The sequence below is a fragment of the Thermobia domestica genome, chromosome 1 (assembly GCF_964235325.1).
Source record: "Thermobia domestica chromosome 1, izTheDome1.hap1.1, whole genome shotgun sequence".
Classification (NCBI taxonomy): Eukaryota; Metazoa; Arthropoda; class Insecta; order Zygentoma; family Lepismatidae; genus Thermobia; species Thermobia domestica.
This window is the reverse complement of record NC_137454.1, coordinates 213,206,051-213,231,304: the sequence shown is the minus strand read 5'-3', so window position 1 is coordinate 213,231,304 and position 25,254 is coordinate 213,206,051. Positions and strand designations below refer to the sequence as shown.

At 35.5% G+C, this 25,254-nt stretch overlaps 1 protein-coding gene across 1 annotated transcript in view; it reads right to left on the bottom strand.

Moving 5' to 3' along the window:
• Sec24CD (COPII coat complex component secretory 24CD) overlaps positions 1-22,433 on the bottom strand; it is a 63,203-nt gene extending 40,770 nt beyond the window's left edge. Inside the window, exons 1-8 of the mRNA XM_081769662.1 lie at positions 22,281-22,433; positions 15,892-16,288; positions 12,226-12,312; positions 8,558-8,688; positions 7,401-7,889; positions 5,054-5,230; positions 3,660-3,839; positions 376-571 (exon numbers count right to left, since the gene is read on the bottom strand). Coding sequence (XP_081625788.1) covers positions 376-571; positions 3,660-3,839; positions 5,054-5,230; positions 7,401-7,889; positions 8,558-8,688; positions 12,226-12,312; positions 15,892-16,279 — 1,648 coding nt within the window. The 5' untranslated portion in view covers positions 16,280-16,288; positions 22,281-22,433. The remainder of the gene's footprint in view (positions 1-375; positions 572-3,659; positions 3,840-5,053; positions 5,231-7,400; positions 7,890-8,557; positions 8,689-12,225; positions 12,313-15,891; positions 16,289-22,280) is intronic.
• Between the last annotated feature and the right edge of the window lie 2,821 nt (positions 22,434-25,254).

Below are 25,254 nucleotides of genomic sequence, written 5' to 3'. Positions count from 1 at the left end.
AAACGGCATACGAAGTGTCACTGTTCGTCTCAGAGGCTCCGAAAACTATGGATTTGACACTAATATAGGCCATTTTCGATATATATATCCCTATCCCCACGTTACGGGGCTGAATTTGTATTTAAATTACATGTTGAAAATTTGATCGAGATCGGTCGGGTGGTTCAAGAGTAATGAAGTAACTTTCAATTTTATATATTAGAAGATAGTAGGATATAAAAGATATGATACCTTTGTGGTAAGTCAACATCTTTTGCATGCACAAATTCTATCTAAATAATAATCCCAGTACGCAAATTAAGTTACCCAAAACGCATTAAGGTACTCTTCAGTTTTTAAAGACGACTTAACATTTATTTCCCTTATGATCTTTACCTTCTGTAGTAGCTTTACAGAACACACACTGAAATCTTCTTCCTCCATCAATGAACTGCATGAACGGACACATGTATGCTTTACAACGTATGCACCTTACTGGCCCAATCTCTCCTAGATTTACTATTGGAGGCGGAAGTTCACCTTTCGCAAGTTTGGCAAAAGGACTTATAACAAGGCCGAATGGAACCGAAGTCTGAAAATAAACGAACATAACATATTGTTTACATAACAAATTTATATAAAAGAGAGCAATTACTGTTATCTATGTAGTGCGTCTTAGGCTCTTATTTTTCTGCATTATTTTGCAAACCTCATTGTTTACTTTTCAACAATGTCCTAATATCCCGATTACTTCTTGAACTACTTCTCCATATATGATGATTTTTCTCTTACGTTCAGGAAAAAGAATAAATTCAGCAGTTAATGTCAAAATTTAGTATATTTATATGCGTTTTTCCCTTCTAAGAATTAAGAAGTGGTTCAAAAAGTACTATGCACAGTAGGACTACATGAATACGCAGAGAGGTCTGCGAAATAGTGTAAGAAAATAACACTAAGACGCACCACAAAAGTAACAATATTTGCTTTCTTTTATACTGTTCATATGTTTAAAGAGAAGAATCGATGTATTTTTATTAAAATTTAAAGAATCATACATTTTGAGAATTTATTTTAATTGTGCCGTTGGCGAATCAAGTCCTGGATTCGATTCCCACTGGGAGAACATTGAATGCATTATGGAGGTTCGTATTCCATCTTAAACTGTAGGTTCATGTCATATAACTTTGGTGCTGAAAAAGTGCACTGAATTTCCAACTACCAACCAATCGTACCTTAATTGCAGTACCCAGTCCAGTGCGGGAATAACTTCTTTATATTACTCATTCTGGTTTTGGAACTGCAAAACACTTATATTAATAACCTTGTGACAATTTCGACCATCAGCGATTATGTCTGATAAAAACAAAGATACGTGGCCGAAATTGTCACAAGCTTTTTTTTTTTTTAATCATTTTGTGAGGCAAATAAGGTAAATTCTCAAGATTTTATTATTCTTTTGATTTTGGTAACATGCTGCTTGTGTATATATAAAAAATCCAAGTCTATTTTCACCGATTCTACAGTAAGATCTTAATCTTTCAAACAATTTATTTGTTGTCTATACCTAGGTATATGTTCAACACATAATAAATATATATAGTAATTCTTGCTGTTCATAACAACCTAAGGCTCCTCAAGACTTTTAAGACTAAACAACCAGGACATCCTCTGAAACCGCAACGAGGCTATATGAGACGTAGACCTACAGCTTAAAGTGAGATCCGAACCACATGAGCTCTGGCCGGGAATCGAACCCGTCTCCTACGCCAAAGGCGCGCACACTATTCACATAGCCACGAGGGAGCTCGTGAAATTTTATAATGTATTCATAACTACGCACTTGTTTTATGCTGAAATATCAAAATTAATTAATCGTCAATACTCAGCTGAGATGAGTGACAGAGTGAATTATTCCTATTAGTTGAATTTCCACAATTTATAAAAAAGTTATATATATATATATATATATATATATATATATATTTATTGCACGATTAACTTTGGATAAAAACCAGGACATATGGAGTTCTGAACAATTTTTCTTGGGGACAGATGATGTAATCCGGATTGTCCCGAGTAAACTGAGAGTCTGGAATCCTACACCAACCCCACTTCCTTATTTATCTTTACAACTGTCATACTCATGGTACTATTTTACTTAAAGCACAATTCCATTATTACCTGCAGAACATAATTTTCACATAAATAACGTCCTAACCACAGTAATACATTTATTTATTAAACTCAAATAATATGTTAACAACTTAACAGTTTCTGAGGACAACTATTCAGTTGTTGAAATTGTAACACATTATTTTAGTTTTAATAAATAAGTGTATTACTCTGGTCAGAAAATTATTATTTAAAGTTCCACATTCGTAAGGGTATATCTACATAAAATTTCCTTGGCAGAAGGAAGGCACATGTACACTTTTAGCTGGCTTTGAATCATGCTAATTGTCCCATTGATATAGATAAATCAAGAGATGTTTCCCGCGTGAAACATATAACCTCTCTAAAGTGAAAATCTCTGAGCACGTTAATTGCAATTGCAATAATATTGGCATAATCATCCAGTATTATATTAGTGAATCATTAAGATGATTTCTTTCTTCTTTTCTTTTCTTTTCTTTTTTTAATTCAAGAAACTTAAAGCAATTTATCAATTATATGAGAACAATTTATTACAGATCATAGCAAGCCACAATACAATCTGACTACACTTTACAACTCGATCTGATTCATCTGTACATATGTATTGTTCAACGAAAAATTATGTACGAACCCCTGTTGTCATTGGGTGTTAATATTAATTTCAGAAAGACCTTAAGGAACACATTTTTAAAATCAAAAATACGCTTCGGTATTTGTACATAGCACAACTGAAAACTTCACGATATATTTCAGAAGAGCCACTCTCCCTTCATCAAGCCATGAAATACACAGATCACATTTTCATTATTTTGCAATGTTCATTAATATAATTGAAAAGTACTAACATAGATAGATAATACGATGAGTAATATGTTGGAAGCTTTTCATATGAGGATAAAAAACGAATAAAAATAAATCCAGGAATTAAAAAAAAAAATAGATAAAGTCTGAGATATTCTGATAACGAACTTTATTAACAAACCTCATTCAATTTGAAATTTCGTTTCAATCTTACTAAAATCTATTTAATTATCTATATTAATTGTAAGTGTGATATTTATTGCGATTCACTCAGAATCAGCGTTTTTGGTGCAACTGTTCATACTGAACTGAAGATATACCGGTATATTTTATATGAATTTAGGATTCATACTCATTTTGAGTTTTCAACGTGTACTTAGCATACTATCTACATTATCGATCTACAGTTATATGTATTAGTATAAATTAGTGAAGATGCGCACTTCAGCACCTGATGAAGGAAAACGCGTCTTATCTGAAATGTTGCACTGTGCTTCGAGATAATACTGAGCAAATTTTTTGTAATAATAATAATAATAATAATAATAATAATAATAATAATAATAATAATAATAATAATAATAATAATAATAATAATTATTATTATTATTATTATTATTATTATTATTATTATTATTATTATTATTATTATTATTATTATTACAGTCAATCACATAGTGTGTCTCAATCATAACATATTAATGCAATTAAGGTGAACCTGTTACCTGTTTCATCATATCTATTGTTGCAGGCACATTGTACATAGTAGAGCGTAAAAATCGAGGCCCAGCGTTCCCCTGATCCTGAGTTACGAAGTTGGTGGTAACCAATGGAGGTACTTGTCCCTTCGTATTTGTGTAGAACATTCCAGCTCGAGTCCGTTGGTCATCCTGCATTACCTGAATCTGCAAATATAACGAAAATATGTAATATAAACGTCACATGCTCCACTATTTAGTATGTACAGTAGTGATGCAGCTCACCGAACACGTGACGGGCGCACTATGCTTGCCCAACTGTATAGATACACCCTTGTTTGCAGTAGTACGAACTCAGATTACAATAACATCTTATATGGGGAGGGGACGAAAATAGTACTAAGAAAATACTGATAACATACGTTGAGCAAGGTCAAAGATGTGCATCGAGGAAAATTTCGTATCTTTTTGAGAGAGATAGAATTTCCTCCCCAGGCCACCCCCTTGAAATCATATCAGTAGTTGACACAACTCCAAGAATATAAAATGGCGAATCTAATATTGCAATGGGACCTTAGGTATTGCTAACTTCTTTCCACATCTGTGTGCTCCATAAGGAACCTGATCACGTTTATTGGGAGTACGTGTTAACCTTTCTGCTATAAAAAGAGAACATGCTTGTATCAACAAAGTTAGCAAGATTTAAAAGTGTGTTGTATGAAACGAGAGAATCTATTCTCAATATTGTTGCTCTCTCTCTCTCTCTCTCTCATATATATATATATATATATATATATATATATATATATATATATATATATATATATATATAAACAAACACTTCGACTTTAAAAGTACATATAGTTCATTTTCATTATCATTAGGCTCATTCTCTTTTCACGTGATACTTTGCTTAGTTGGATATCTTACGCTCAGTGAAAATGAAGAGAGTGATTTCTTTTACTCTTATTTGCAAAACGAGACACTTCAACACAGACATCAATGTGACATGAATAGCACACGCAAGTGGCGATCTGATAAAAGATCTTAACGTATTAAAACTGACCTGACATTTGGCGCCGCCCAGTTAAGAAAGAAGTTAGCTTGGACAAAAACTGGAGAAGGGATTTTCCCGTTTAAAACAAGACAGTTTCAACAACGTCAACACAATTATACAATAGAAAAAAAAGAAGCTGTTTTCAAAAGTCAATCCCCTTTTCTTCTTTTAAACTGATAAGTCATGCTTTTACTGAAACAATGTCTTGGTATTCGGTAATTTTGATATGGCAACCCGAGGCTAATGGGAAAATTGTATTTTTACAATACTGAATATATATTTTTTGTTATAGTATCTGACAAATAGTAGTTGGAATAGAATAATTACATATTACACATAAAAAAAAGAGAGACTCTGTACTTACTGGGCTTGGCATTTGATCAGGATCAAGCCTTCTAGACTGTTGAGGTTGCATGGGATGAGTGGGTTGTGCAGGATGAGAATGCGGAGACTGAGGTGCTGGATACGGTTGTGGAGGGAACGACGGCGGCTGTGGCTGGGCTCCTCCACTCATGCTATGACTTGCGCTCGAATATGCGTCCTGAAAATTAAAATTTATTAGAAACCTTCACACAATTCTTAAGAGAGAAGCAGCAGATAAATTTTAAATAAAATATTTATATAAATTACTTTTCATATATAAGTTGAACACATTTTAATACACTTCAATTTAGATTGTGTTAAAACAGTATTATTTCTATATTTTGTGGAAGATATTTCAAGGGTTAAAGAGTTCGTATCTGCTTATATTATTTTACAATATTTTTAACAATGTAAGCTATACAGAAAGAACAAAAAACAATGACAAATCAAGTATATTTATTCAAAAATTTCTCAACGATAATCTGTTTCTAACCTCGTTCAAATCTAGAATACCTTCTTAGACCTCCTCAACTCTGAACAATAACAACCGCAACTATACTGACAAATCTAATATTCTGCAAACGTAACAGGTAAGAAAACTATGCTTTTAGTGCTCGATTCAATTTTTTTCATGAAGGGACAAAACACATTACACAAGAATCGAACCGTTTCGATTTCCTACCCATTTTATAAGAACATAGGAACTTCCTACAATTAGTAGTTTAAGATACTCTATATGCTGAAGACATTTGTTATCGGCACTTCTACTCTTACCATATAATAGAAGTTTTCCCTTTGTTGTCAAGTACAATTTATTTAGCCTCCTCTAGAATCAAATTATTATGTTCTGGTATAAGGACAAATTATGGTTGGAACATCTTTATTTTCGTTTCCCTATCGCCTACTACTGTCTTGTATGACCTTTAACCGAATATATCGTAGTTTGTATCATATGAATACCGTAATGTAATGTGAACCCATTTGATGGTTGTCTTTTCATTTTTAGCTTGGCATTACGAATTATTTATTTATTTATCAACACAACAGGCATATGTCCAATTAAAGTTTTGAAATATTATAATTCATTTTTACAACTGTTTTTTTGGTGCTTTTCGTGACATTGTACATCTACCAATTTCATTATGTTTTTGACAATTTATTATAGAAAGAATATATTCTCCAGATTGGTGACTTCAGCATTGTGCTGGTCGTAGCCCTTTTGCAATAAAAGAGACCTGTAATATTAGTTCTAGTTCTAACTGAAGGAACATGGATGTATAATGAAGATATACAGTTTGAACAATCGAATTCATTTTGAACTATTTTTTCGAGAAATACGAGATCGGCAATTAGGCCTTTGTTTTAATGAGCAAATATTAAAATTGTCTACCCGTGTACTATGGTTTTCACGTGAGGGATAAATTTCAGTTACTATTATCGCGTTGGATTCTCACTATTTTCTGAAGGCATCGTTTATGTTTTGATGGCACTGATCCATGCACTTTTATGTTTTGATATATATAAACTTGACAGTGGTGTGTCATGTACAGCCAGCCATTTCCTGTCAAATATATACAGCTCATGTAATCAACCAAAATCAAGAACTAGTCAGGTTCAGAAATTGGATTTTTGAATGTAGCATGTATAGTCTTACTCGTATATTTGATATTTATGTACCGAATAAATGAAATTTAAAAAAATGAAAAAGTGCGACTTCAGTCTCTGGTTCATAGTGCCGATGCGCCAATCAGTACACCATTCAGTTCTTTCCCAGAGAAGTCACAAACATTTCCACTTTTACGGTTGACGTTCTGTCACTTACATCACATTGATTGTACCAGAATTTCCAACTGTAGTACTTGGACAGCTCTAACCCAGCACATATATATATATATATATATATATATATATATATATATATATATATATATTAATGGAATACTTTTAATACCAATCCTCTGTTGTGCAGACTGAATGAAATTCAGAAAGTGAAAAGTACGACTGGACATGATCGAAGTTGGGTCTCCGGCTTACCGCGCTAACGCGATATCTACTACACTACCTAGAAGCAATTCGCTCTCCATTTCTCACGATAATTTGTGTTAAAAGTAAGTACAAAGGCGTTTCTGTCGGAAATTTACGTGTCTGGATTGTACAGTCAGAAATATTATTAAGTATAGGTTGGAGGTATAAGAAATGATACCTCCAACCTATACTTAATATTGTTTCTGACTGTACATATACTGCCGTTAATCTACTTATATATCCAGGAGAATATGTACAACTACTTCTCAATATTTCCCCAAGATACTCCAAGTGACGTTATATCTCACTTATTATACACGTACCTGATATTGGTTAGGGGGCTGGAAAGACTGACTTCCAGGCATAGGAGGTGCTGCACCAAAACTTGCTTGAGAATAAGGTGGCATTCCAGATGTAGGTGGTGGTGGTTGTGAACTCATTGGTGGTGGTGGTTGTGAACCCATTGATGGCGGTGGTGCAACTCCTCGAGGAGGTGGCATACCTCCTAAGGAGGACGTCGTCTGAGTTTGCGGCGCAGAAATCCTTGGCGGGAAACTAGCTTGTGGAACACCATTCATATACTGCGATGGCATTTCCCTCGATTGTACATTTGGTGAACTCGTAGGTGGTTGTTGTTTAGGAGGTCCTTGTATATTCTGTTGTTGAAATTGATCTGGAGGTGTTGACGGTGACATGACTCCGTTCATTGCAGGGGAACCCATCTGCTGTGGAGGAGCAATTCCCGGAAAATTAGAAGCACTTGTAGGTATTCCTGATATGCCTGATTTCAATGGTGGATCGCCTGGGAAGCCCTGGTAAAAAACACACAACAGTTAATACGCATTATACTAACTATCTGAATTCTCTCTTTCAAGAGTATGTTCTTTACTTACTTACTCTTCGACTAATATACGAATAGTACGAATAGATGCAATATTTATTTGATAAATGTAAACACTTGTCAACTAAGGAAAAAGTAGAACCACGACTAATACTTTACTAATTTACAACGCTACATAAAATTTACGTATTGTTTGTAAATGGAAGTACTTCGTTACGGTTTTTTTAAAATTATTATTATTATTATTTCGTAGTAAAGGCTTACGTGCTGTTACAACTTTCTTCTCTAAAGATATATGCAAAATACCTACCTACTTTTACCAACCAACAGTACGTTTGGCTAAGATAGACTAATTTGGAACTGCATTATAGATTGCTGAGAAATTTCGAATATAAATTTTATGTTTCTAAATATTCAGTTTTGAATAATTTTGTACTCTTCATTTTATGAATGTTTTAAAACTGCTGATTAATTTGATGCAAAAAAATCTACAAATAAATTTACATGTGTACTCATAGTAATTTAAAATTGATGCTAATGACAACGAAATACTGCTGAAATTATGCCTTTGTCTACAAATCGGTTGCACGATCACAACTCAGTGTTTATACGCAATAAGTAAACAGAAAGTCTACTTACAACACCCCTTGAAGTCGGTGGTTTAGGTGGCCCACTGATGGACATCCCTGACATCTGATTTGCTAAACTATTAGATGTGGCCGAAGGAGAAGCTGGAGGCATTGGAGGCCTTGGCGATGCACCACCATGTCCTGAAAAAAACACTATGATTATGCTCTGAAGGTTAAAAGAGAAGAATGATTACTGAAAAGTGAATTATTAAGGAAAAATGAAAATGTGTGAGGAAACGGGACAACCGAGAAAAAAAAAAAAAGAGAGAGAGAGAGAGAACGATGCAATCAATTACTCTCTCTTAATGTTTGTGATCGAACCACGGAACCTCCATCAGACATATCGTGACTCCCTCATTGAAATTTTGCATTGAAAATACCAAATAATTTTAAGTTTTTATATTTATCTTTTTAAAACAATTTCTCCTTTTCTCCACATGTGTACTTTTCTATGACACTCCCTTATACAAGATGCCGCGAAACCTACCTATTAAGTTTAGGAGTTATTTTTTCTGCGCTTAAATTATTAAATTTTACGAACTATATGCAGTACCTTACTGTACCAGGTGCTTTGTAAATCAGTCTATCAGAGAAACCTCAAATCTTTGGGTAAACTGAAGTCAGCTATAGAACGTGCAACTTTTGTTAATTTTAGCGGGTATTCATTAGAAAATATAGTGTTAAATTTTGAAATAAGATTATATACAATCATTATTGCTGAGGGTAAACATCTTGAAAATATTGTAATATATATGGCTTGCATGTACTACAACTAAAACGAGAACTTAATGTCTTTTCATTCAGCAATTACATTATTTACAACATTAATTACTGAACAACTATATGAAATTCAAGTTCATAAGATAGCTTTCACGCCAACTTGTATGTGTTTTCCATATCCCAACATCCAAATTTATTAGGTAATTGGTACCGAAACATATTGCTGATAGTAATTTATACCGTCTGATGACTGTTTTTTCGATAATCTAACAATTCACTTTTTCGGAGAGTGTAATCTACTTCAGAGCAGTGACTTATTTCTGCTTCTGAATTTGTTATTTTAACTGTATATTTCCCAGCTGAGAATGTCGTCAGCACGAGTTTTATTAATGTGTCAGCGGATCCTTACCTCTTATAAAGAATAATTAGTACAAACTGTGCTGTACACTTAACTTTGGTTTAGATTATCCCCAACAATTGTCCCTGTACTGAACAGCTCACTGGTTGTTTTTATAAAAAGACTATTGTTCAAATGGACAATTTATATAAAATTCCACAATACATCTATTAACTTGTTGCTCTAATATGGTTTCCACTAAATTCTTTATTTTCTTTCTTTCTTTCTTTGTGACATTTGCGAGTACTACTTTCCACTGACCGATTAACACTCCGCAAATATTGTTGCGAATTTTACGACTTACGTGGTTAAATATTTATTTTCACTATGTGCAATTATGTCATTAAAATTTCTTTTAAGCGATCTAAGTTTCGTAAATAGATAAATCAAATAAGGAAGTCAATATATACAAAAAATATATTATTATTATTATTACTTAAGCAGTTATCTCCGTTGTATGTAAATCACATGGATTTTATTACAGTGTGAATAGAAAATAAGACTAGACAAACAACGCAAAGTATGAAACGTATTTTTACTTCTACAAACCCGGAAAACTAACACATTGATAAGAGAACTGGTGTGACTCGTGAACTTCTTTCTTCATAAAATTATTTCCGATCACAACACTTCCCCTTCATTGTTTATAATGTTCTTATGCTTTCCACTTCAATATATCTCACAAGTCTCTTTCTATCAACACTGCTTTCAACTTAGCAAACTACAACCTGCAAGAAGCACCCACTAATGGAACGACAATAATCAGAAGAGTGCCATTGTCTTGCCAGTCTCATAAAGTAGTGGCATTAAGGCACCCACTGCTCATTAGCTCATTGAACGAGTTCCCAAATTTCTTTTCTTTTATCCAGTGTCTTCTGTCGTAAAGTAGAACGAGTAAATTCCATGTTTCTTTGCTGATCTAGTACATACGTATATTTGGTGCATGTAATTCTGGTTCGGCTTCAGCTGATAATGTATTTCTCATCAGCTCCTTTAGTTTACACGGTACTTTTTTTTTTTTTAAGGAACTTACACTTCCTTGCTAGTGTTTCTGGCCCCTCCCCTTCCTTGGGAAGGTTTGCATGTCCGCTTAGCGTTGTTCACTTTGTTACTTGTGTGTGCAGACATTTAACTGAATTAGCTTTACAAGACACAGTGCTGACTTAAAGATTTAGTGAAAAAGATCCTTTAAAGTCATAAATACGCAAGACAATACGCTTCTTTAATAATGCATCATGCGCCTAACTAAAACGGAAGCTGTCTAGCATTGAGAGTAGAGGTTCGGAATATATGCTGAATGACAATCCAATCCCTCAAGCTTTTGCACTTTATTATCTGGGTTGTTCGAAAAGTGAGCTTTTGAGTTGCCTTATTGGAGAAGGGCTCACTTAATGTTTACTAATGCACAGTACTTTTAGCACAGTATGGCATACATCTGATCCAATTTCTCGGAGTACAGGTTGGTGTTGATTGTTCGACTGTCCAAAAGGAACTAGGTAGTGATTATCCCATACAATTCCACTATACGCAGAACAACTCATTGTATTCAAACACCAGGTATGGCGACAAGTTTAGGCAACTGTTTAACAGCTGCTTATGTTCGAAAAAAATATAATCTTTTGGTCGCATGTTATTCTTCTCCAGATGATGCAGATCACGTGGGATTTTCACGAGTTTCTTACACACATCCACTTCCGCCTGACTTGAAATGGAATTAAATCGTTAGACATAATTGGTAGTATGTGAAATTTCCCACTGAACCCCTCCATTTAAGCCTTTAAAGTACACACCAAGAATTTCCAAGCCAAACATCTGACAGAAATATATCTCTTATTCCACTTATAACCTACATTTATATTACTTATTTCCGTTGATGAGTGGCTACCTAGAACGATATTACATTGTTGCGTGATCTAAACATGCATACTGCGAACATATACATTCTAGAAGAATTCGATGATATTCATGGACGCCTACATATTTTTTTTTTCTGACGTTCATCTACTTTGAAACTTCTACCTTGATAAAATGAGACTTCCATGACTTTCTGGATTCCTGGAAAAAGTGGAACAATATGAACTCTTTTGTTTAATCTCATATACTTGCTTGTAAACTCGCAAGCAAATTGCACACTTCCCAATTTAAGTACCATCGGTCTAGTTTGTTACATAATTTCTGTACTTGTAAGTTCTCATCATACACATGCACATACAAGTACTGTTTAGTAACATGATACTTTTCTTTAGGTAATGTTCAGTATGCATTTGACAGAAAAAAAAAGCCTCATCTGAAGCTAGGATGCCAATATTTACTCCTAAATATCTTTGTTTAAGCACAACATACCTTGACGATCTATACAATGTAAAAATCTTTTTTTTTTTTTTAAATTAAGTTTCTTTTTTTTAATGATTGGTTTAAAACTATTGTTATCCATAGCGTTTATAGCATTTAAACCAAAACATAATACACCATAATCTTGAAGTAATCCTAGACCAGAAAAAATCGGAGAACTACTAAGTATTATTTACACTAAAGAGAAAGAAATTATTGCCTTCACTTACCCATTAGATGAGGAGGTTTAGGCTGCATTGTCTGTGGACCAGAGCTTGGAGGCTGCATTTGTGGAACACCCTGAGGCGGTGAAGGGCCTAAAGAAGTTAAAAATATCACTTACAAAAATCTCGTACTTTATCGATCATACATTTATTTTATTTATTAATATATATTTCTGGACATTACTGGCTTCCTGAGCCGCCTTAAGCCCGTCACATATGAGGGATAGCGTCCCTTGGCAAGCACACTCTCCGAAGAAGGGGCAAAGGGCCTGGGACCTGTTTGTTAGGTACCATACCGGCATTTGTCTAACGCGAATGAGGAAAACTCATCAGAAATCTTACAATGGCTGGCCTGGAAAAGCTATTACACCTTTTCGACCAAGTGTCCCCACCGGGAATCGAATCTAGGACTGCTCGCACCAAAGCCGATTATCACATACTTCATTATCTTAACAATATAAGCTGAGAACGAAGAGTAGACTGTTCTGATATTTTAATTAATAAATAATTTGTCCGTAACCAGGGTGTCTACAAGTTTTGAGAATCCGTATTTCTTGACGATTTTACAAATTTTCTTGGCCAAGTACTACAGTATTTTAGGGTATTTTTTTAAAACCCTATCAATGGCCGGGTAGGATGAAAGCTAAAGTTAAAACTCCTTCGTGGTTAAGTAGTTAGCGTACACGCCTTTGGCGTGGGAGACCCGGGTTCGATTCCCGGCGGGAGCTCATGCGGCTTGGATTCCACGTTAATCACTAGGACCCATCTCATATAGCCTCGCTGCTGAAAGGGACGTTAAACTCAAAATCAACTCAACTCAAAGCTAAAGGTATTTTACATTTTTCTTACTGCACATCTAATTTAACTAATCATCTCTTTGTTACCTCTTAGAATACACTTGAACTTTCATCCTGGATAGGATATATCTTGCACATTTATACTTGCTTAAAACACTTATCTTCACTTATCATAAATAGCTTTTTAACTAACGAAAAATACGCATTACTAAGCAAAAATGTAAGCAGTAACAAATACTTTTTAACAAAACTTCTATGTTAGAATAAGCACACTTACATACTCATTTTCTTTTTTAGATTTGTAATTTCTCTGTCCAAAGAATCAACTTCTTCATGTGATTGCTGCATAAGTCTCTTCTTCTTCATTTCCAACAAACTTAATTGTTGTGCAGACTTTCTCTTACTTCCTTCTCTTTGCTCCCCTTATCCTTTATAGCTTCCTGTCTTCTAGATGACAAATTTCTTACCGCCAAAACCATTGCTTTAGTTATCTCAACGATAGGAATCATTCCTGCAACCGATCCATACACTGTTCTTTGACCAACAAGTGACTCTTCTGTCAAGTTTTATACCAAACACTCTTTATTAACTGAGAAACCTCTTTCTACAGCATCACTGCCGCGAAACACGGTCAGAGCTAGTGAAAGAGCTTAGTTGTCGAAATACTATTCATACCTATGTCACGTCGGAGAAAGAAACAGATCCAGCTTGTATGTCTTCCAATTAAATAATTTAACTGCTTCCTTAAAACACGGAAGAATCGCTAAGTTGAAGGTAGTCTCGTTTCACACACTCGACATCGATGGAAATAAATGCTTCTTAAGACACAAACTCTTCAAAGGCAAGGATTACACGAGATACTCGTAATGAGCTATTCTCCATTACATCTGGTGAAAGACAAGAGGTCCCTTTAACAGGTCCTAGCTGAATATCATCATTGGGATATAAAACATAAATTCTTGCTCTACCGCCATTTATTGACTTTTCATAACATTATTGACCTAGTGTTCGATTTCTTGACTATCTTGACCTGTAGACACCCTGGTAACATCTTGGTAAATTTTGGGTTGGAATTTGTTGCAATAGGTTGGTTGATTTGGAGTTTGACGTCCTTTCTCAGCTCCTAGGCAATACGAGGCGTGGGTGTAAAGCTTAACGGGGGATTAGGGGAACAGGAGTTTCAACACAAAATCGAAACAGGATTTCCGAATTAGTACCGCAAACGTTGTCTGATTTTGTGATTGCATCACGGAAAAATGGCCGGATAATTTGATATTAATTGTCGAACACAATATTTACTTCGAGCAAACACGTTACTCAATAAGTTCGTACGTTGACATACAGATGTCACCACTATTTACAATCCATATGATGTGTAGGCAATATTAACCTTCAAATGATACGTGTCACAACTTCACAACAATCTGCCGTTTAAATTCACAAGTTACAGTGGTTTTGTGACGCAATTTTTGTAATTTACAAAACAATGGAAAAATCTGAATTTCGTATGTCGATAGAGCCGGGAAAAGTACCATTCAAGCAAAGCAATGGCTTGATAAGTGTTACTCAGACTCTGCTCCGTCGAGACAAATGATAAAGAAGTGGTTTGCCGAATTTAAACGCGGCCGTACAAATACTAACGATGCGTTCAGCTCTGGTCGTCCAAATTCGGCAGTTGTTCCACAAAACAGAGGTCAACACAATAGTTTTGGTCGATCGTACAGTGAAGTTGAGTGAGACAGCTGACACCTTAGAGATATCAGAAGGCAGCGTGTTCACCAATTTGCATAAACATTTGTTCATGAGAAAGTTCTGTTCGAAGTGGATACCGCGTTTGCTCACAGCTGATCAAAAACAACAACGCGTCTACGATCCAGAGAGCTATTTGTAGCTTCAGCGCATTTTTTTTTTTTTTTTCTCATGCAGTATATGACAATGGAACACGGCTTCATCACTGCACTCCAGAGTCAAAAAGGGAGTCAGCTGAGTGGATAACAATCGGCGAAAGACACCCAAAGTTACTAAAAACGAAACTCTGTATATAAACTTCTCATTAAAAATAAGCGGATACATTCTTCAATGTTTTTGAAATCTCCCGTTTTAAGAGAAACGAGGACTATTTTATATTTTTTTCGCCACATTAAAAGTGACCTTTTCTATTGATTGTAACGGCACACTTTCGTACTGAAATACTGCATATAATTATGAATAAATGCACTTTCTAAAAACCCGAGTATCCAGACTCTTATGTGTATGGCTACTATCTAAGGTAGTACTATCTACCTGTACCAATAAGGTGAAGTATCAACATACGTGTTCTTTCCGCCTATATACTCAACGACATAATACATAAAAGATAATTATTTTACTTCTATAAGAAGTTAATATCAGTTACATTTTACCAAACAGAACCAGCTTCAAGTTCACAGTTTTATTTTTGTTCTCTTTACTTGCCCCAGACATATAAGAATAAGGAACAATGAATTTCTTAGAAAATACTTCGTTACCACAATTTATGTTCAGGCCACTGAATTATAACATTCCAAAGAACATCAGTTCAAAACTTTTCGATCCTTTGCCTCAAAAATGACAGGTTAACAATATTTCAAAATTCAACAATTTTTAAATTTGTGTTAAAAAAGAAAAATATATATAATAGCCTAATCTTCGAAAACTTCAATTCACAAAACAAGTATTTTGACTAATACAAATGGGAACACAAATAAAACTGAAAAATTCTCCGAACAGATGGTATTGCTTTTAAGAATGAAATACAGTATTAAAACTGTAATTGCCTTGAAATAGTTACAGCCTTTGATAACTACACTACCCTATTTGTAACATTCTTACTGCTGAAAAATGCAAATACGCATACCTTGACCAGGACTGGGACCATTAGGAACAGGACCTCCGTATCCAGTTTGCGGTGAAGGCGGAAGCGGGCCCCTCATTGGAGCATTCTGACTGCCAGGGGCGGGGGGACCAGAAAATCCAGACGGTGCACTTGTAGGACCGGGTGGCATACCAGTGGGCATTGGTGGCATTCCACCGTAGAAACCTGGAGGATTTTGAGGTCCCTGCGGCCCGGGTGGTCTTTGATAACCTGGAGGTCCTGTGGTTGATGCTGGTTGAGCAGGGGGCATCCCACCACCTGGAGCCATTTGACCAGGCGGACCGCTTGGTGGAAAGCCCTGGTTAAAGCTGCCTGGCATCGGGGCGTATCTGCCGTACTGTGATTGAGGTTGCATATATTGTGGATTCATTTTAGTTACCTGAAAAGAAAACATACCGAAAATTTAAAATTATGATCGGAAAAAGTAAATGTTTACAATAATTCTATAACATGTAAAGAAAGAAAAATGTAAAAGAAAGGCACAGTCAGTCTTCTTTTCAACCCATACGCGCCTTGCAGTATTAGATGGTTTCAATGAACACAAAAGATTTTTTTAAACCTGTTTTTACAAAAGCTTAAGTGTAGAATACACCTACATGATATTCTAGATAAAGATCGATAATCCTGTCTTATTTCTACCCAAATGCAGTTCTAGCCCATTTGCTAAACACCAATAGTGGAACTAGACCTACTATCCCAGTAAAACTAGAATTCAATAGGGGTGGAAGAAATTAGGGATACTACATAGATAAGAACTTCGTAACTATTACTACCCTAAACCTAAACCCATTTACAGACGTCAAATAGCATTACTCTGACATAATGAATTCCGACTCCTTATGGTACGATCTTGACCCTTAAAAGTAACATTAATGATATGAACAGACTGCGAATCAATGTATAAAAATTGTACACAATAGTCTTACCTTGTATCTCAAATTTTTTATTCACTGAATCAGGGTTTTAGTTTTCTCTGACATTTTGTTCGCATTGTGTTTACAGCAAGAATGACGATCTAATGATTAGTGGCAAATATTATTAACTGTACAAAACACATGTATATACCGGTATATAAAAAACTTGACTATTATTCCTAGTTTCTGAAGAATGAGTTACGTAGTTTCTTCTCAGAAGAATTCCACAGGAAAAAACTATAAAAATGCGTCCAGTTCAGCAACTTTTAGACCTTGTCGAAGAAAATGTATATCAAGGAACACTGAAATTGTACGCATGAACCCTAAAAATTCGAGATGCAAGGTTTTTTTTTTTTTTTTTTTTTTTTTTAAATTAAGTATCCTATAGATCTGTCAGCAATAATGTACACAACAAACTGATTTAGTACTAATAATTATATATATAGTAATTTGAAATGTATGAGGCATTATTTCACTCATTTGTTCTAGGAGTATACCAACATGTACACAAATTCCTTTTTTGGAGGGCATAATCTTTGATTCGATTCCAGGAATCGTTAGTTCGCAATGGACAACATGACATCCGTAGGTTCTTCCGGTTTTTTCCACATTTTCATTCCACCAAACCTTTCATAATATTCACTTTCATTAATCATCTATCTCCTTTGATCGAAAAGTCCTAACTGTGAGGCATTAAATTAAAAATGCCACGTCGAATTTACTTTCAGCATTTTAATCTACTTTGCTTTCCAGTGAAACAAAAATACGTGATATGTAGAGATAACTAAATAAAGGCCGTTAAGCAACTGTTGTTTCACTGAAACTCAAAGTATGAAAATATGCGAATGGAACAAAAGTTTCCGGATTACCAAGCAAATACGGCAGCCACTACGCATACTACCCAGAGACCAGTCACCCACTTTCACTCTTGAATTCGGTACGCAACCCCTTTTTGATTACGTAAACCGTATAACTTACTACTGTTGTGCCTAGCGAATCAGCATATAAGGCGAAATTCCTGGTTTGACCATCGGCCTAACTATACATCTCAGTGTGAGTTTCAATATTATGTCACCCACACCCATCATGGAATACGTGCTTAATGAATATTAACTGTTAACGCAATTTTTCAACCACCCAACCATCAGAGTTGTTCAAAATATTGATGCTGGGTTGCCTAGGCAAACTACACACACAGTCAGCGACAAAAGTTCTTTCCGCCTGATGAAATTAGTTTCGTGAATAACTTCAGAATGGAAGAACAATTTGAGTACAGTTTTCAGTAAATTAAGAATGTAATTTTGTGATTTAAACAATTGTATGTTCCAGCCGTACCACTGTTGTACATTCCAGTACACGATGTTATTCCCAAAATAAATTTTACCAAACGGAAAGAACTTTTGTTACTAACTGTACAATCCACGTGATCGAAAATTATAAGCATAGATTTGCAGAGTGATTACGTTCATATCTTTGTTTGTAGTGATCATGTATCTCAGGTTAGTGTGGGTTTTTCACACAATGACATGTAAGTTTGCAGAATGATAGGAGGCGACAAGGAAATACGATTACAGATGTCCGGGATAACTGTGAAAGAACTGTAATTTTTGAGCAAATATATTTGGTGGCCTTTCTCAACTTCACTTTTCCCAAGTGGGATATAGGCATGTGCCAAGAAAAGAACAGGGTTGAAAGGCATAAGGATACCATTTCCACAAACAAATGTTTTAATATTATATAAATTTCTTCCACTGTTCTTAATCTGTACAGAAGTTACAAAATGTATTCATCTAGTAGCGTGGCCCCGAAATGACTACAGAAACATAAATATCTAAGATAATAATCTCTATACCGCCCTAACCCTAATTTCATACTATATTTCGGGAAAATGTTCTTTTCGGAACTTATATGTCGAAAAAGAGAAGTACAAACAATGAATTCGCACATTACTCATCCTGTACTCTTCTAGAGAAAAGTTCCGAATTTAAAGATAACTCACAAGCTACAGAGCAGTTATTTTGGTAAAGAGCACTTACTAACACGGGAACTGATTCTTAAAACACTCACAAAAGTAAACACTTCGAAACTGAATATAGAACACTACAAGTTACTCACATATTTGTACATTCAGTAACACTTACTTCTATGTTCTCAACATTTACCGACGAAGGAAATTCTGTTTCCCGAAGTTCACCAGAGAGATGAATAGCTGATTTGTTTACGAAAGAAGCCCAAAATGTAAGTCTTATTCCCTCACAAACTATGGAGTATATTATTTTGATAAATGAAGGAAACAACCGATTTTTAACACACCAATTTTTCCATAAGTGCGAATTTAATGATATGCAAAGAATGAAAAAATGCAGGGCTAACCCGGGATCTTTAGTCTACCATACCAATGTGATAACCACTACATTACCATACCTGTCTACTCTCTGAATCGTCATGCATGTTTTCGCTCTTGATGTCGGTGATTTTATGTATATATAAAACCGTCAAAGGTGTTCTGAATGTGAACACCGGAATGTCCAAACACAAGAGAAGTTGTGGTAGAAACCATATGGTCCGAGTGAATAAACTCTAACTTCGACAGAGGAAATGTATGGCTGTTCAGGGAGCGGACTGAGTAGCGTAGTAGCTAATGCATCGGCACGGTATGACGGTACGCCAAAGGTTCCGGGTTTGAGCCCCGGTCCAGATATACAGCTCTTCTCTCTTTGTATATCATTATGCATGGGGCCTGTATATCCGAGTGCAACAGGAAGCACAACCTAAACATATGTAATGCACCATGAAGAGAATTATTTGAACTGAAAGCAAGGATGGGTGAACAGAATATCTACTTAATTAACAGATCTTCACCAAATCCACTTCTATGCAACTTATGTTACGTAATAAATATTAGTGTAGGACTAAATAAAGAAACAAATGAGTCAAAATAGGTCAACTGTTAAGTGATGCATGACCAAATCTAAAATGTGTGCAGTTAAAAATTTAAGAACACAATTAGAAAATAACTGCTGAAAATTTACAATGAACAGGTCTGGCATGAGCTATTTCCGTCAGCATATGTTGTTCATCTGTTTCCGCTGGGTTTCAAAGTCACGAACCACATATGGAATTTACAGTGGTAATGGTTTACATTGACAAGAGACAATTGCAATTTTTGTTTTAAGTTACTGAAAGACCAAATTTTTAAGAGCAAACAGATCAAAGATAGTAAAGAAGGAAAACTTATTTACATGAAAGTACAGCGAAATACACGCCGGCCTATATTTTCTGTACCTAGCAGACGTATTAGACCCTGGCAGATGTGAGTATTAGACCCTCGAACTTAGGTTGTGTGCGGAAGTAACGAGGGTAAAGTAGAATGTTAGTAAAGAAGGAGAGAACGGAATAGGGGATGGTTGGTTAGGTTAATGCATGTATGCTGCATTTACAACTACCTTATTGTGGCTTTCAAAGTGATAAGAGCTCAGCTCTAGTAGCACTTGTAATGGGCTCTCACTAGTGACTCTACACTTATAAAATAAGATACAACTTTTGTACAATGCACAGAAATGCTACGCAGACACAAAATACGTAATACAGTCCTCTTTCATATGCATTCACTCACTTTCGATGTCGTATAGCACTTATAACGGTTCTAGATTAGTAATCGTTAGTCTAAGACCATTAAATACACTTGCGAACATAAAATACAGCTGTACAACTTATATAAATTAGTCGCATTCAGAATATTTTTCCTAAAAACATCTTTCTATGCAGTGTGTCCACTTTTCACTGTAAATTTTGGTGTTCTTAAACTTAACCAGCACCGGAAACGTATGAACGTGAACCAACAACGTAGTAAATAAAATTATTTTCGTTTAAAATTATACAGTATACCCTATTACAAAATCAAGAAAGTTTAGAGCAGGCGTAAAACATACTCGTGTAGAAACAAAACACGAGTAACGGGGAAGGTTCTAGAATGCTGGTCCACACATGCAGGTGAAGGTGGGTTCCTTTATGGATGGCATTTAGTAGTTCCCACAAGTCCATTGACAGCATTGTGATTTATAGTGAGCCGTTGTAAGCGTATATACCTCGGTTATGTGTATACCCACCGTCACCGACGCGCCTGCCCTCTACGGATGAATCCCCTTATACCGCTCGGAACACACTGCTGCACTCCTACTCTGACTCGGGTAGATAGCATTCGTGCCTCTTAGTGGCCACCTAGCACAAGTTAGTTCTTGTTTTATGCACTGTAGATTTTACGTGATACGTCCATACTATATGTATGCTCATCACAGTTACAAATAACGAACCGTAATCACTATGAAGTGATTTGGGGGATAAACTAAATAATATTACCTTTCTTTTTATATATATAGCAAAGCTCATTACTCAATGCACATGGTAATGTCGAGCTAACTATAACTAGTGAAGGCAGGTTAGTAGCAAGGCTGATTATGTATTGCAACTGAATGAGCATAGAGTAATTACAATTATAGAACTAGTGTGAATGAGGATGCGGACTACTATTCTATAACCCTGCCGATTAATGTATTGCTCCCTTGTCATAAACTAGTGTTCGTTAGCAACATAAACACGTTACGTAACCTAAGTCTCCAGTATTTAATGCTTATATGAATATAATACAGCGACAAACTTAAGAATAATCTGCCTTGTACTAAATATATTACAGTTAATTTGACATAACTAAACTAGATTTGACTGTGGTTTCTCAGTAGCATATCTATTCAGCCTTACAGTTTCTACAAGTACTTCATAGCGTAGCATTTAATGCACTAGCATAGCAAATACTATGATGATATCTTACTGACATATAAAACTAATATTGAAACTATACAAGATACTGTACCACTCCATTCACTTTTATGAACAACTTACAGAAATTTCGCGTACGCGTTGGTGATACAGGAAGTATAAGCTAGGAACCTATAAAACACTATTATAAACAGAACATTATAGGCGGAAACACAGAACCGTACTGAGGTAAATTATCTTCCTATATTATTAATAGCTTCCTTACAATATTATATTACTAAGATCGGTTTATATACATTGTTTCTGAAATCAGTAAGAACCGTCGTGAATATACAGTATCTTGTCTATGTTAAACACTACGAAAAATAACCTGACACTAACTTAATGTCGAATTATAACAGAAGCATATATTCTATGATCACTAATGCTTCTTGGTACTAAAATACGACTCGATTTCTATATATCATGTACAATATCTCGCACTTCACGCTGAAATACTGCCAAATGTGACAACGATTTATCAAAACATGCTCATCAATTTTCATTGAGGTCAAAATCAAGCCACAAATACCGATAGGGAGTCAAGCACCATAAATAGATAACAAACATTAATTTTATCGACACGAAATCACAATGGTAAACTCATGCTAATGTAATTGTTAAATAAACCCTAATACTTACATTAAACACAACACAATATGCTTGAAACTAATTATTTTCTAGGCACTCGTCTTTCCGAACTTAGATTTCCATGCCCAGCTGTGCTGCCACGTAAGGTCGATCTGCACATGCGCACTATGCGGCCACGTCAATCCGAAACACTAACGCAAGTCAAAAAGTTAAAACCTCTCACCCTCAGTGACCTTACAAGCTACTGTTGCGTATAACCTCTATTTTCTTTGAATACATTCCATAACATTGTAAACTGATATATGAATGAAGTGTTTACACGAACGAAGTAAACTATTGATGAAAAACGCAAATTCCTTCTTGGAGCTTCGAAAAACTATTGCCTTCAGAAATCCATGCACACGTAAGATCAAAGCAAGCTCCGGAGAATGATTTTACATTTTTCGTTATATTTACGTAATACACGTGGAACGTTTGTAAAATATCTTCCGTTTGGTTGTGCTATATAAATACAAGGTTTATTGACACATTTAAAATTCTTATGCGGAAGATAGCGTTTAATGTACCGGTACACATCTCTTTAAAAACGTTTTAATCTTTTTCTTTTCTTTTAAAGAAAAACTTCCTTTCCGTATTCACATTAGCTGTATGAAATAAAAAGTTATGACACTCAATATATAGGGTGAACAGAATTTTAGAATTACATATTGTGCTTCTTGAGTTGTTACAGTAAGAGTGCGCTGTGCCGCTAGGGTTGCCGGATTACCCGTTTCAGATATCCTTATTCCTTCTACCGGTTAATTATTCCTAAAGACACACGAACACCCACTTTCCTGAATGAGAGGAAAATGTTTTTCTTTAGCTCCCAAAGAAGCAGAAAAAATAGATAACTGTTATACTCCTTGCTCTTTGACTGTTGGTGCGAATGGAATGTCTAGTTTGTCATCTGGAACCCTATATTGTTGCGGTTTGCGTCAACGCAAAGCAAAATCTTCGTTTTAGTTTGCGATAATAAGCATAGCAATTATAATTGATTTTGGCAAGTTATGCGATGCGTTACACTTCGCAATATTTGCGAAGACTGGTATGGAATAATGCCCCTCTGGCTGGAAACTCACCTCAACAACATAAAACAGGGATACATTAAGGTCTTACGTCTCAAACTCCGTACACTTATATCAAACAGGCAGGTTTACCCAGTTACGAGGCAGTGGATTTTTGAACATAGTCGTGCAAACGCACAGTGTAAAACTCAATTGCGAGAGATTTTTCTTTGCGAATTCAAATTGGAAATTGTTCATGCTTGTTCCTGAAAATCGAAATTCTAGTGTTAGGACCCAGTAAATTCCACTCCTTTTACCTTGATCCAAACAATTCATCATAATACACAGTGAGACCCAGATCTGTCTCATAATCGTTCAGTCTGATTTGATTAATTAGAAAGAATTTCTTTTTAGATTTTGAGCTATAGCTTGGCTCAAAGGACGTGGATGTTTCAGGTAATTCATCTATTTGTTCTGCTGTAGAGGATTCTTCTAGTTCTGAAGGGGGATTAGGGATTGGGAATATCGGTCAATGGGGTATGTGTTTTATAGAGTACGGAGCATTAGGCTGCTCAATATTATATTTGGTTCTTTTCTCATGGTTTCCAATTTCTGTTAACCAGAAAAAAGTCTTCTAGATAGCTGATTGGTTCATGCCAAACAATGTGTATTACGAAAGGCATAACTCGACTTTTGTCGCCATTCATCTACTTAACTAGATAATAGTATAGCCTAAGTGTGTAGTATTATCAGAAGCCCATACTTGATCTTCATCACCAACACGATATCTAAAATAGCTGTGATAAGTTAGTTTTAACATTTCTGTTAAGGACTGACTCAACTTTTCACGGTATAGAACCCACAGCGGTGAAGCCAGCAAATTTAAGTAGGAGGGGCCCGTCGTTTTTGAATGGTACGCTACAATGTACAAAACAGAAAAAAAAAGTGTTGCAGCTAGTGTTTTGAGGCATGAAAAACCGGATCCTTTTCCTTCCGGAAAACTAAAAACACTGTTATTATTATTATTATTATTATTATTATTATTATTATTATTATTATTATTATTATTATTATTATTATTATTATTATTATTTATTTTTTATTTATTTATTTATTTTTATTTATTTTTTTATTTTTCTCCATAAATTATGTTCCAGGTAGTTTTTATTATGTTTAACCAATAACCCGGACCAAACATTATACCTTTGTGCGTAACTATTTCAATTTAAGCCCTTGTACACAGAACCTATCTATAAATGTAACCAAGAAAGTTATATCGCTTTTTCACCCACCCCTTCGAACATCGATATTTCACTTCGGACTATGACTACCTGGAAGATCAAAATTAGTTCCCATCAGCATCGACGACCTTCTGCAACGTTCTGGGAGGCCATGGATTCCATCGCGGTAGAACTTCGTGGGCCGGGAAGCGAAGAAGATATTAAGTGTATTTTGCATCTCTACTAGGGATTTGAACTGGCGTCCTGTAAGGTGATTGTCCAAATGATGGAACAGGTGATAATATGACGGTGCAATGTCCGGGAAGTATGGCAGACGCAATAATGTTTCCCGTTCAAGGCGTAGAATGGTATCTCGGGTCATCCTTTTCACGTGGGGCTTAGCATTGTTCTGTAACAGTAGGACCCCTTTGCGATTCAAAAGTGCCGGCTCCAGAGTTTTGAGGTTTTCTTGAACACTGCCTAACAGCTGACAGTACACAGTTGCATTAATGCTCTGACCAGCTTGTAGCAGTTCCCGATGTAGGATGCAGCGAGCAGTCCACCAAACAAACAAAAGGAGCTTCTTCTGGTGCAGTGCTGGTTCCCGCTGATTTGGAACGGGTTCATGGATGCTAACAGCACCGTGGAGCTTCGTACAGGACCCATTTATCATCATATGTCAACATCCTGTCCAAAAATGGCTCCTTCCTCACAAGGGACATCACCCAATTGTCCGGCTCCGATTTCAATGAAATTTTTATT